General features: G+C 42.7%; 1 protein-coding gene across 1 annotated transcript in view; it reads left to right on the top strand.

The window, feature by feature from the left end:
- adgrb1a (adhesion G protein-coupled receptor B1a) overlaps nt 1-12,795 on the top strand; it is a gene marked incomplete at both ends in the record, with an annotated part of 105,740 nt that overhangs the window by 63,969 nt on the left and 28,976 nt on the right. The window contains one exon of the mRNA XM_079164968.1: nt 5,623-5,749. Coding sequence (XP_079021094.1) covers nt 5,623-5,749 — 127 coding nt within the window. The remainder of the gene's footprint in view (nt 1-5,622; nt 5,750-12,795) is intronic.

Below are 12,795 nucleotides of genomic sequence, written 5' to 3' on the forward strand. Positions count from 1 at the left end.
CTTAAGAGGATAAAATGATAAAGTAATGACATTTTGTACAGATATGGATGTAAACTGGAACATGAATATACACAAAACCCCTAAGAAATTACATTATGTGCATTGCTACCCTGTTTTACAACTTCGCCTCGACATCCGCACAATGCTCAGTGCTGCTTGTAGACACGAGCCCTGCAACATAGCATACATTCTGTCAGCGGTGGAAACTTCTAATCCACATTTGGGTGGTTCTATGTAAAACCGAAAACAAACCAAACTTGAGTGACTCCAAACAGTCACCACCGGGCAGATCAAACCAGAGCGAGAGAGAGAGATATTTCTGCATAGGCCAGACATTGTTTACCAGACTGCAGTCACTAACCAGCCTCCCTTCTGATCATGCAAATCAATCTCGCTGTCTCAGTTAATTTACAGAGTCCGTGCTGATGTTGAGGAACTGCCTCAATTCATCAAAGATGTTGGAGCGGACGACTGTGGACTTGAATTTTCATCAATTGCTGTACAATTATAGAGGAGGAGGTGGAGTTCAGTGGGCAGGGGGCATGTTTGTTTACAAGTACTCCTGAATAGTAAGTGGCTGCATTACAGGCGACAGACTGCACACTTCCGTCTGTATTTATATTCAAAGCATGCTTAACCATTCTAACTCTTATGCCAGCCAACTCACCAGCTTTGTGAGAGCACAGGGCATTGATGAATGCCCTGTCATCTGACTGGCTTCAGCCTGTGGACAGTTTTCCAAGTATCTGGTCACAATCCAGCTAAATCCTCTTGTTAAATAAAAGAGTTATGCTCACCTATAGTAGGCCATGACATAACCGTATCGTGTTGTGGAATATTTTGGCTTTCTAAACAATTCAACCTATGACGATCTTGGTTCTCCTCTAGTGTCAGTTTTGGACTCGGGGGCGGCGTGCCAGTGTCCGCCGGTTACATGCATAGTCTCGTTATAAACTTCCAATGTAGGTTTATTTAGTGTTCAGGTTTAGGAAACAATACTACTTGGTTAGCCTTAGGAATCGATCGTGGTTTGTGTAAAACAAGAAATGTTTTTTAAGTAACTGGCGTTAGTTAAGTATGTAACGAAACTATCATAAGATAAGTTGATGTTGACATGGTTTCACACTGAACACGTACAAAGGTCTCCTGGGTGAAAGTCCTGCGTTTCTTTGACCCATCCATTCTCTCCTCACATCCGCCGCAATCCGCCTTTCTCACTCTTTTTACTACATCAGTAGTAAAAGTGACGTGGGTTGGTTTACACCCAAGTGTCGGTATTTGACGAGTTTTAATGAGAACGGGTTGAATAATTTGGTTCTTAAAGAGAAAACGTTTGTTTTCGCTGTACACACGATCTCAGAGATTCTTTTTGACATGTGCTGTTGATAGAAAAAAACACTTTTATTTTGCTCAGGATTATCTTGTGTGTCTGCTTGGATTTAAAAGTCTAACCGTGACCAAGTGGGTAAGACTGTGGTCCATTATATATGTTGACCCCCCCCCCCCCCTACTGTGGAAGCAGCTGCCACATCAAGTATAGCCCAAGTTTGTGCCACACACACATTTTTGCTGCTGGTTGCATCATTTGAAAGCTGTTTAGTGCTTTGCAGGTAATGTACAGGGGGTGAGACTGGATTAAAACTAACTGCTGCAAACCACAAAACCGTAAGAATGATCTTAAAGATGCTTAAATGCTCCATAGATCTGAGGGGAACTGCAGAGTTGATGATCATTTTCTGTGGGTTTGTTACTCCACATCACACATTCTCAATTTATCTCATTTTATAATAGAACATGTATTGTGCTGTAAATTGTTACTTTCTAATTAGGCACTAATAAAAGCTTAGATTCTAACAGTGAGTCAATATATTAATTTACATGTTTACAGTAAAGATGATAAGCAGTAGGCTGTATGTTCATATATGTTTTATGTTGAAAAGGTATATTTATAGGGCTACTCTAACATTCTGGTTTTACACTTCAATAAAGTTGGGGGACTTCCAAGAGAAAGATTTAAAAAAAAAACTGAACAGTTCAAATTCACTTTAAGTCCCTGGTATATGGGTCAAGTTTCAAAAACCCTGGATCCTACAACTCCCATAATTCAACGTGACATGTCCGTATAGTGCATGTTTTCTGTTATAGATGTGTAGTCTCCCAAGCTCAAGCCGAGAAAACCCCGTTGACTTCATCAGTCTTGTTTAGCTGTGTCGTGCTCCCCGTGACTGTTCAACTGATAAGTAAAATCAATGGACTGATTATATAGAGTGCTGCAGGAACGAGTCCTAAAACCAGGAAATGAGTCAGCATTCTTTGCACTTCCGGTCCCCTCGTCTCCAAGTCAATTTTGTGGAGGGAACCAGTGCGAGGCCAACTTGAGCTTTGTCCACAAAAAAAAGTCATCCATGCAGCACTCGAAATGGAACATTTTATTAAATATTAAGACTCATATTCAGGGTGCATACTAACATGGCAATCAATAAAGCTACAGCAATGTTAAAACATTATAAGAATTATAAGATAATCCTTGTACAAACATCAAGCAGGGCTCCTCCTCCTCGTGTCTTTTTACATATAAGCTTCCTATCATTTCCTCTGTGCTGGCAGACTGCTTTTCATCCATGTGGCCTGTTCTTGGCAGAGGACATTCTTCCATGCAGGGCTGCTGGACCAGCACCGTAATTATCCAATTAGACGGTGGGGCAAGACTGTCTGCGGGCCACTGTGAGGCTCACAGAGAGGCCTAATCACGTCAGCCGCACAGAGAAACTGCACTGAGTCCTAATATATTGGATTTCTGTTAGAGGTGATGTGCTAATGTCAGCACTGAGTCACCTCCCGGGGCTAACTCTCTCACACCCACACACCCACACACACACACAGATCCACACGCAACCAAACACAGTCTATGAAGTTGTGAGACCAGTGGATGTGTGAAGGCTGTGGCTGTGATATATCCTCGGTTATCACTCTTTTTTGTTGTCACTGAGGTTGTTGCTGTTGTTGGTGTGGTGCACAGACAGGTGACAAATGAAAGGAAAACGCCTATGGGAAATTGTGTTTTGTATTAGACGTCATTTAACACCAAATGAGGTGAAATATGCCGCTCATATCATCAGTTGAGCCCCACTCACTGGGAGAATCTCTGACTGAGGCTGTTCTGGAGGCTCCTGATGGAACTACATCTTATTAACTTGTACAGAATGTCCTCAAACAGGCTGGTATTGTGTGTGCGATCATGTCGATGGCGATCAAACGTGGGCCTGGAGACTCTTAATGTAGCAGCAACTACCACAGAAGAGGTTTTGGGGTGTTTATATGTCTGGACAGATTTTGTCACAGCGATAGCGCCGTGCAAGAGACTTCTTACAGGTGTGTAGTTGAGATCAACATTAAGTTTTGGAGATGGACGTGAACTGCCCTAAATAAGAGAAAATGATGATCACATACTGTACCAGCAAATGCTGTGTAAGAGATGTATCATCCTCTATGATATGACATAATTATATGATATGATCAAATCAAAGCAGACTTCCCCCAGAACTTTTTTCACAATAGAACATATTCCTATGAAGCCAAAGTTAGAATGAAATGGAATTCCCTGAGTCAGACCCCAACAACTGTGACATAAATGACCAACCCATTGCTTTATCTGTTATTTGATTTGTCTACATGAATGCCTGAATTGAGTCTGTAGATTCCTTTGAGCTTCTTGCGAAACACCATCATGACTACTTACACTCGAAGAGCTTTCTATTTGTCAGTGCCTGACATACTCATTTAGGACTCAGTGGCCGGAGTACAAGTTTGAGTCAGAAACCTTCGCTGCAGCTCAATCAAGTCAATGTAAATTCAAGTTGATCAAGTGGATGTCGATTTGCACAAGGAGAATTTAAATCTGTCGCCTGCTTCCGCCTGTCATTACAATTCACAACACTTGGCTGCTTTTTCATCAATTTGACTTATTTGCTTAATTTCTCTGTGCACTGAAGCAGAGCAGTGTGAGGCCAGTCTGTGTCAGGGGCCCAGTCAAATGGAGTCAAATGGAGTTTTTCTGCCTAATTGCGAGAGGTGTCAAATTACCAAACCCTGCAGCAACAGTGTGTCAAACCGCTGACTTTCAACATTTTTGCTTTATTGGGTGCTGAAAGAAAACTCTTTGTCTCTTTTCCATTTAACCCACTATACAATATAAGAACTGTGATAGGAAATGGTGTCACTTTAATGTGTAATATTGTTCACTAGAAATAATCCAAATGTCCATTTGTAATTTGGAAGCTACAGAAGCTCAGTCCACCAGGAGAACAAAATTATTATTTTGTTCTCCTGGTGGATATTTGGAATGAAAGCAACAAAAATATTAGCTCAGAATGATGACATCAGTAACAGTCATTAAGTCAAAATCCGGTTTGACACTTATTCCTCACCATCCCTAATGTTCCATCATCGCTTTTATTTGTTGTTGGTGTTAAGTAGCTTCCATTCTAAAACTACATTCTCAATTACATTTCAACTAGGGAAACATATTTTCTGACAAATATATTTTTTGACAAAACATAAATACGTTTCTTATCTTTAAGCGTAAGGAGGATGGATGGGTCATACAAACACAGGACTTTCAGCCAGGAAATGGTGAACTATTTCCAGCGACCTGAAGTTTCTAAAACACATTTCCTTCCTTTAATGCATCAAAACATTGTGAGCAAATCAGAAATAAAAAATTATCTTTAATAGACCTTTGTGTTGACTTACATGCGTCCATTCCATTTGAGTGTCTCAGTAAGACATGTCAGTGAACCAGCAAGCATAATACTGTAGGCCTATATTCTGAAACTGGTCATTATTAATGTTATTAATGACACCTGTGTTTTTGTTTTATATGATATGATCAGATATGGTCAGTTGCCAGCAGGTGTAATTGGTTGTTTCCATGGCAACACAGCTGTAATGGGGAACATTTTGTAAGTGTTCAGGTTAACTGCTCTACCTGACAATATAACAGTGATAACCATTGCAGGGACCGTGTTTGTAGCACCCACTCCCAGCATACACTGTAGTGTGCCACTCATTTTTTTGCAAATAGTGTTATTATTATTATTTGCTATATATATATATAGAAAATAATAATAATTGTATATATATATATATATGGGTATAAAAATAAAATGTATTCATAAATATATATAGTAGTAATTATTTTAGTAGCCCACTAGCCAACTTACTAATACTTATCACTACTACTATTTAATAATACCACTAATAATAATAATAAGAACAATACTAATACTAATAATGATACTAGATCGTTGGGGCTGTTGGCAGTGTGTTGGTAGCTCTAATGTATCCGGGCAGAGACCTGCAGCACGCCGCCTCGCAGCCTCCTCATCACCGCCTTCACTTCGCTCTCTGCGCCTTCACCCGCGACCGGCGGAGATGTAAAGTGGATTAAATAGCCGCAAATGCAACGCGGTGGGATTTGAACCGCTCTCTTTCATTCTTTTATTCCGGGACTGTCTCTTTATTCACCGCATCGCTTCTCTCCCTGTGTGTGTACGTGTTGTGTGTGTCCGTCCTTGTGTGTGTGTGTGTGTGCTTGTGCGTGTGTTTTTTTCTCCCGTGCAGCTCCTCTCTGCTGGGATCCTGGTCTGCCAGGGGCTGCAAAGCCGTGCTAGTCGACTCATTCAGAACCAAATGCGTGTGTGACAGACTGTCCACCTTCGCCATTTTAGCACGGCTAAATCCAGAAATGGTAAGTCCGACAACCTCCCTTCACTTCGTAGGCGTTAAAAGGTATCGGAGACGTGTGTTTTTTTTCTTTTTTGGGGTGGGTTTATACTGAATGCATCAGCTGTTTTTTTGGAGGGGATTTTTTTGCTCCAAAGGGCGTCATTGTCATTACATATCAACAGATCCTCCCTCTCTCCCCCTCCTTCCCTTTCTCTGTCTCGACATGCCAAAGCCATGCTGCAAGGTTATTAGGTTATTATTGCCTTGCCAAGGGTGAGGATTGTCTTTTCTTTTGTGTGTGTGTGGTGGTGGTGGTGGTAGGGGGGGGGGGGGGGGGGGGGGGCTTTTTATTCATGTTGCACCTAGAAGGAGATAAACTGCTTGTGTTCCAAGAAGAAATGCATGCAGGAAGGGCAGCGCTGTGCTGTCCTGTGCATTAAGATGGTGGTCATCACTGTCACATGCACTGACATGGCGAGTGGGATTTAACATCATGTTATAGCTGGTGCTGAGCATACCTGCATGCCCCCCCCCCCTCATCTCCACTCTTCCTATTCCATCTGAAACACCAACAATTGTTGTTCACATATTAGCATATTTTAACATATTACACTGTCAACACCGTCTCCATGGTTACCATGCACCCATGGAGAAGGTGCTGCATGACAATCCGGTGATCTGTATTAAAAGGTACATTTCAAAAAGGCTACTGTAGGCTACAGAATGGCTGCAGCTGGACACAGCGTGCCAGCACTGTGTGTGTGTGTGTGTGTGTGTGTGTGTGTGAGAATGGCACATGTCTGTTAAAAAACACAGCAGTGTCCCAGTGACTCAAACCTGCCCCCGTTTCTTTGGGGAAAGGGCAGTGTCTTTGTGGGGAATTTTCATTCAGCGCGATTAGTTATTATTAGACTGGAAATTGCCTCGGAAGCAGTTTGTTCGCCAGTTGCCCTGGTAACAGCATTGGCACCGAGGCTCTCTTAAAGACACAGGGGGCAAGGCCAGGATGAGACCGCTCGGGTTTACCACCTCGAGCCCGAGCATGTTTCATTATTTTTTGTTCGAGATGGTCGCAGGTTTTGCTTGAAGTGTGCGACCAAGAGGGAGGGATGTGAGTGAAGGTGTTGTATTCTTTGCTTGTGGAGGCTGCACCGGTGTGTTCCATTTGTGCTTTGTGCTCTCGGTGCTGAAATGATTGGTTTATCGATGAATTGGTCGACTGAGTTTAAAGGAATAGTTGAGCATTTTTGAAAGTACTGATTAACCTAGCAGACTGGAAACGGGGGGGGGGGGGGGGTAGAGTTGTTTGTTTAATGTGCACACAAACGGAAATGTAAACATGTCGATTTGTGGTTTTGGGTGAAGTCACATGCTGGAACTGAACAGTTTATCCATCTGTCTTTCTGTGCAACATCTCCAGCTATGGCGCGGTCGATTGTAAAAGCCGAGCATAGCATTTTACTACTGGTCCTGATGATACCACACATGGCAACGTCACCGTGACAAGACGACTGAAGCTGCACACTGTGCTCGGCTGTTGTTGGCCAAGAAATAGTTCCACATAGCAGCATCCCCTGAAACCACCAATGTGTAGGCTCTTTAGCCTGACTTGCTGTTTCTCCCTGCCTCCAGTCTTTATGCTAAGCTAGGTTAACCTGGCTTCAGCTTCATGTATACTCTACAGTCATGAGATCAGTATGGTCTTGTCATTAGGCTTTCTTTGAATTGTTACAGCTTATCAACGTACAGCGGTACATCTAATCATTTTGGTGTTTTAACGTTGGGCAGTCATAGTTACTGTAAACAGTGATTTTCAGACACTGCTGCATGTCTAATGTAGGATGTTTGATATCCTTTTCACATTTTGTGGGCTTAAAGCTACTATGAGGAACTTTCATTTTGTGTTGATTTTAACGGTCCTTGTGGACAAAAGTGTTAATGTTTCCAAGCACTTGGTTCCCTTCAGTAAACCACTCATTTTACTGCAGCAGGGTCTGGCATTCTGCCCCCCTCAGTCCTGGTTCGGATTCTTTCATGCCTCCCTTCCCTCCAGCAGGCCCAGCAATACGGCCTGGGTCTCCAACAGCTAGGTGTAGTTGTTGACTCCCAGCGGAGACCAGCGGAGCAGCCAGGCCGGAGGAGGAGTCGCTGCTGCTCCCGGACGCAGAGCTCGCCACATCCCGCTGGAGCTCCAGCTGCAGGTCCAGGGCGGCAGAGAAGCCGGACCTGGGTCTGTCCACTGCGAGCTGGTCGCCGCCAGAGGCCCTGCTGGAGTCTGAGCTGAAGACCTTTATAGTTAATCTGCATGTTTGTTATGTTAAGTTAAAAGTTCCTCATAGTAACTTTAATTATTAGTAAGATTATTTTGAAATGAAACAATAAATCATTGAATAATGAAGACAGACTTTGGTCACAGTCCCCTTGCCCTTCTCCATCCCATGGCTGATGTGCAGTTCAGTTATCCGAGCAGTGCCTTAGTTGAGGCTGAGTGGGAGGCAGGAGGTCACACCTTGACAAGCTGCAACCTGACACACTGGACCGCTTCAGCAGCATCACTGACAGCAGCATGAGCACCAAGCAAATGGGGTGAAGCATATGCGCGTAATGCAAAGACAATAGAACAACATGCAACCCCTGATAAGCACAAATAACAAGTACCAATAAGTTTCATTTTATAATTTAACTCTGGATGATATTTTAGATTCTACCGACATTTCACTGACCAAATAATGAATGAATTATTCAAGAAAGTAAGGCTAATAATTAATTAGTTAAACACTAATTTATTAGGAAAGGGGCCCATGCTAATTTTACCGTATAGAGATGAGATGTAATAATGCGGGAGCTGATCATGTCATTAGATCTTGTGCTTATTCCCAAATAAATAGGCCTTGGCTGCTATTGAGGATTATTTAAATTTTCCATTAATCTGTCTATTATATTTTTCTCAAATGTTTAGTCTTTAAAAATCCATTCATATCAATGATAATTATTTATTAACCTTCCAGTATTACTTGGTCTAAAAATGTGAGAGAATACTCACCAATGCCCAATACGATTTCTAATAGCCCAAGGTGACTTCAAGGTGTATATATATATATATATATATAAGTAGTTAATTATGACATTAAAAAAGCTGGGTACAGTGAATGTTTGACACAAAATGACTTTGACTATAAGTAAATAAAGTAAAATAGGTAAAATTGTTGGTAACACATTTTCTGTTGATCAGATTATGGGTTAACATGCTAACTATTTTAGCTCTAGTCAAACAAAATGGCCCCAAATGGATGAATTGGCATCGACTTTTCAATTGACATTCATGGTCCTAGGAGGATGTGCTTGTGGTGTTCCCTGGCTTTTCATTTAGGGCCACCAGCACATCAATGTCGTCACCTTTCTAAAAATATTTAAACACCTACTAAATGGATTGGCATTATATTTTTGAGCAGATGCAGATGGTTACCAGATGATGAAGCTGACTGACATTAGCGATGTTTGTGGTTTTAAATGAAAACAATTGCATGGATTGCCATGATGGTTGGCTCTTGGGTTATAAATGCAAAATTGCTTTTGCGGCGTGGCTACAGGTCGCTACCATGGCGTTGTCTGTGTATTTTCACTTACAACTTAAACCCTTTCACCATGTGTTTTTAGTTTATAACAGTTCATTTTAACCATTTTGGTCACCTAAAAATGCCTTAGCTCCACCCTTTTGTGTCCAAAAAACCAAGATGGCGACAGCCAAATGCTGAATTCTAGGCTTCAAGCCACAACGGTCCACAAACCAATGGGTGACATCACCGTGACTAAGTCCAATTCTTATGTGCAGTCTATGTGTTGAATATCATAAACATTATGCAAGCAGCATTAGCATTGTCGTTTTGAGCATGTTGCCATACTAGCATTAGCATTTAGCTTAAAGCACTGCTGTGCAGCTGAATAGAACCAATTGCATGGCTGCAGACTCTTAGTCTTGCTCCGATCCAGATACATCAGTGAAATATGAATACGAGCTAATAGTTATCAGTGGATAATGGGGCATCCACAGTTTGCTGTCTTCCCTGCAGCCTGCCTCCACCTGTGCAGACGACAGCCTGTTTCCAGCTCAGTTGCAGCCTGGAGGCTTTACAATGCCCCCGAGGAGAAGGCGACTCTTCTCCTTCCTCGTTGTGCTGTCCCCTTTTCCCCACGTCCCGCTATTTTGCGAGACAGCCTCGGATACCATGCTAATTATTCTAACTGCAACACATAGTAGCTTCTAAATGGCCCAGTCGCTCTGTCTGCAGCCCAGCCTCCTACAGCCCCAGCATGATAAACACCCCAACCTCTTTTTCTCCTCACCGCCCCCCTCGCTCCTCTCTCCGTTCTAGCCCTCTCTAATCTCTACCCCCTCAGTCATTTCACCACACCATTTTTCACCCTCAGTGGCTGCATTATATTTTAGCTCTCTCCCTCTGCTTAGTACTTCATTTACTCTCTCGCTACCACCCCTCGTGTCCATCTTGCTCAGTCCAACTATGCTGCAGGCTTTTAGAGGGGAAAACGGAGGGGGGAAATAATGCACTGCAGTCAAAGGCAAAAGCCCCAAAAACCTGAGCCCAGTTTACTGCCACTGCTAGATCTGTGGGTGTGTGTTGTGGGGGATGAGGATGAATGAACGTGCTTGTGCTTGTATCATTTTGGATGTTGTAAGCCTGGGTAAGCCTTTTTCTTCAGTTTGAATGTGCTGTCAGGATAGATGCAGTGACAAGCCTCCTGGGCTAATTAGCCCACATTCTAAGAGGAACAAGTAAGTAAACAGGCATGCCTGAGGTTTGCAGGGCGACTGGCCAATGGAGTGTCATCATCATGCTCGGATACCAGGATGTATTCATCTTTGGAGGGTACTCATATATATACAATATGGATTCATTTCAAAGTCAAAGCAGATGTTTTATAGAAGAGAAGTATTGGTTGTGGCCTGAATGCTGTATTCAGAGTTGCCGATTTTAGGCCAAGTTTAACATTTTGTGAAATACGTTCGTATGCTTTCTTGCTGAGAGTTAGACGAGAAGACTGATATCCCTCTTATGTCTGTGAAGTAAATATGTAGCTGGAACCAGCAGCCGGTTAATGTAGCTTAGCATAAGAACACAGAACACAGGGAAACAGAATCCACCTAACAGCACCTCTAAAGCTCAATGGTTATAATGCCTCCTTTGTTTAATCAATGCAAAAAAAACAAGTTGTAGTTTTATTGTGGGTTAGATGCAATACTATTTCTTCTTGGAGTCTCTTGGCAACCTCAAGATGACTGTGGAAGCTGCTGTTCCAGTAGTCCCAGCATGTAACTTCCCCTGAAACCACTGATGAAACAAACAAGAACATTTTTTCTAATCTCTATTCTAAGCTTGGCTAACCATGTCCTGACTGTAGCTCCATACTTAATGCTCAGCCATGATGTTGACCTGCTCTGAAGCTGCAGAAGGTGAAAATCGCCCTTTAAGGATAAGTTCACTATGGATCACAATATGTGAAATGTTTGTAGAAACTACTCCAGGTGAGGGTCCATCTCAGCTCTGAAAATGGCTCATTCTGTTTCATTTGTTAGCTTGTTGAATAGATACACATATTCACAACTAGAAAATATTTTAATTATTTAAAGTCTATTAGGCCAATGGTTTATCCTGTGAAGGAAAAAAGTTCTACAGTAAAAAAAAAACGCCCTTCCTTCACAGTCCTTTAGTGCCCAACGTGATGCCTGCAAATTGCTCATTTTGTTCTCTGAAACCCAGATATTCAGTTAACAATGACTTTTAACAGTATTGCAGCACTATTCATACTGTGTGTGAGAAAGTGGATTCAGTGCATATTTGGCATTTATGCTCAAGAAATTACAATCAATCAATTATCAATATAGTTGTCAGAGGCTGCACCTCACAGCAAGAGGGCCCGGGGTTCGATTCCCGAGCTGGAACGCCCTTCTGTGTGGGCTTTGCATTTTCCCCCGTGACAGCGTGGGTACTCTCTGGGTTCTTCCCACTGTCCAAAGACATGCAACTTAGGTTAATTGATGACTCTAAATTGCCCATAGGTGTGAATGTGAGTGTGAATGGTTGCCTGTCTTTAAGTGCCCTGCGATAGTCTGGTGACCTGTCCAGGGTGAACCCTGCCTTCGTCAGCTGGGATCGGCTCCAGTCCCCCCGTGGCTAATATAGTTCTTGGATGACTGGTCACTTAATCGACTAATTATTTCAGCCCTAATATCAGTTAGCCTTCAGAGTTTATCAATAAGCTGTTTGTCTTGGGTGACGATAGAGATTGAGTGTATTTTCTATTTTATTAGCGTCATTCTAAGATTGGATTGACAACTAGCCCCACTTAATAAGACACATGAATCACTTTAGTATTTGGATCAGTAGTTTTATCATCCAGCCTCTCCATTTACGTTTCTATTGTGTGTAATTTATACCAGCACAACTTTTTTAAGCAATCATATTTGTTTACTGCTAATATTGGCAGCAGCTTCATCTGATAGATTGCTGAAGGAAATTACATCCGGTGGACCTCCTCGGTGGTGGTAGTTGGAGCGTCCCTGTGTCTGCTCATGTGGAATAATGCAGTCTGGTCACTTTATTTTGGATTGGGAGTCACTCTCGTTTGGACGCTGCATGAGGCTTCCAGCCGAGCCCTGTCATTGGCTGAGTAGGAAGGTAAAGTTTGTCTGTCTCAGCAGACGCCTTTCCATTCCACTGCACTCGTAATCTTTTTCTCCCCCCCTTTTGCTTTTGGAGAAGGAACTCACTGCAGTGCAGATTAATCAGAGGGATTTAATTAACTTGGCCCCGGCACACACATCAAACCTGGAGACAAGACAGGCTATAAACTCAGCCAATTATCTTCTGCTAGAAGGGGAGTGGGGAGGGGGTGAAACCCCCTCATGTCCTGGTTCCTTCATGTTCACCCACCCTCCACCCCAACCACCAAACACAATGCTTATTTCATTAAACTGCCCCCTCACCTCACCTTGGCTGTTTTCACTTGCCCACAACGCCACACACCAGGATGAGGGGAGGTGTGTGGGGC

This window comes from Pholis gunnellus (genome assembly GCF_910591455.1).
Source record: "Pholis gunnellus genome assembly, chromosome: 8".
NCBI lineage: Eukaryota > Metazoa > Chordata > Actinopteri > Perciformes > Pholidae > Pholis > Pholis gunnellus.